Source organism: Olea europaea, unplaced genomic scaffold (genome assembly GCF_002742605.1).
Source record: "Olea europaea var. sylvestris unplaced genomic scaffold, O_europaea_v1 scaffold1024, whole genome shotgun sequence".
In the NCBI taxonomy this organism is placed as follows: Eukaryota; Viridiplantae; Streptophyta; class Magnoliopsida; order Lamiales; family Oleaceae; genus Olea; species Olea europaea.
Window position 1 is genome coordinate 244,379 of NW_019227569.1, and position 1,715 is coordinate 246,093.

The 1,715-nt window shown below is 33.9% G+C and overlaps 1 protein-coding gene across 1 annotated transcript; it reads left to right on the forward strand.

Annotated features, from left to right (window-relative positions):
- The first annotated feature begins 410 nt into the window (after positions 1–410).
- LOC111372760 (nuclear transcription factor Y subunit B-5-like) lies at positions 411–1,049 on the forward strand. Its single transcript, XM_022995153.1, has one exon. The coding sequence runs from the start codon at positions 462–464 to the stop codon at positions 864–866; it is 405 nt and encodes a 134-aa protein (XP_022850921.1). The 5' UTR covers positions 411–461; the 3' UTR covers positions 867–1,049.
- The last annotated feature ends 666 nt before the right edge of the window (positions 1,050–1,715 follow it).

Below are 1,715 nucleotides of genomic sequence, written 5' to 3' on the forward strand. Positions count from 1 at the left end.
ATTTTAGGGTTTGGCATGCATCCTTATAAATATTAGATTATTTTCACAAGTTTTGTATTAATGAAATTGTATTTTTCCCCATTGATTGTTAAATAAAATACTATTTTCCTCTGCCAATTTACTTCTTTGCCTTTTAATCCTATTTTTTGTGTGCGATAGTATCGTGTCATATCTCCTCCCAATTCCCAACATAGTGTTTTATTGTTTATTTTATTAAATCACAGGTTCTATTAAATATAAGAATTTGTGACTGATTTAATAGGACATAAGATATGTAAATACCTAGGTTGGTGTTCAAGTGATGTTAGATAGCATTATTGTATATTTTAACTTTAAAACATCTTTGCCCTACATACTTACATATGTAATGGAATAGATGTGTATATAAACAAGAGTTTGACTTAGAAATATTCATGTAAAAGTATCTCAACTATTCCAACTCCATTTTCTTTTTGCTGAGAATGGTCGATAATTCAGAAGCCAGTGCCTCCTACGATATCAAGGACCAAGACCGTTTGCTGCCTATAGCAAACGTTGGCCGGATTATGAAGCATATTTTGCCACAAAACGCCAAGATCTCAAAGGAGGCCAAAGAAACAATGCAAGAATGCGTGTCAGAATTCATCGGCTTTGTAACCGGAGAAGCATCGGAAAAGTGCAGAAAAGAGAGGCGAAAGACGATTAATGGTGACGATGTTTGCTGGGCTCTTGAAACTTTAGGCTTTGATGATTATGCTGGACCATTGAAAAGGTACTTGAATAAATATAGAGAGGTAGAAGGAGATAGGGCTAATCAAAACAAGACAGGTGTTAATGAAGAAATGGGAGAACATTCATTGAATACAAGTAATCAACCGAAAAATTAATTGCAGTGAAGCTTCTCTATGTAGTTGTTAATGATCTACTTGCTATAGATCTAGTAACAGAACTCAACTGAATGACGAAAAAAGATTCATATAGCCTTGTACCTAAATTTATTGGGAACAAGGTTGAGTCGTAGTTGTTGTGTTGACTTGATAACGAAATAAACTATTTTGGCATGCGTTAAACAGGAAGACACATATAGATGAGCATATGCAGTTTTGTTGAAATTTTAATCTTAATGAGTACATGCTTTGATTTAATTCATGAATTTCGGCTTCTTACTTCAAAAAAAAAGAAAAAAAAAATACTAGTTTCTTCGTTCTTGAACCAAATCAAACCATTAAAAAGGCTCATAACTTTAGCTGATTTTATGCTTAATAATTGCTAGCAATTAACTCTTCATGCCTCAAATTCTCTCCCTGGAAAGGTGATGATGAGTTTGAACAATATAAAGCAATAAGGTTATTAATTGTCAATTTCAGTTTATAAATGTTGATGAAGGTAGACTGCAAGTTACAAATGACAGTGGAGGTTTATGAATATGCATATTTCTTGGTATTAATATTGAAATTTTTTTTGAGTTCTTAAAAAATATATGTTATTTTTGTAAATTTACATTTGAATTTGATGTTCAATCTAGTTCAATGCACAGTTCATGTTTGGATGCAGTCACATAGTCTTATATGCGCGCAGCTTTTTTATATTTGCTTGTTTGGCGAGGGGCGGGGGGGGGGTTACGAAGAGTCATAGTGGATCGAGCCTAATTCATGCTAAGACCTGAGCTACTCGGCACATGCCCTTATCTGTTCTAACAAGGGTAGGGCCTGGCCTCCTTTTTGAGAAACAAAGTG

Coding starts and splice junctions, on each gene's coding strand:
- LOC111372760 (XM_022995153.1), top strand. CDS start 462: ATGGTCGATAATTCAGAAGCCAGTGCCTCCTACGATATCAAGGACCAA.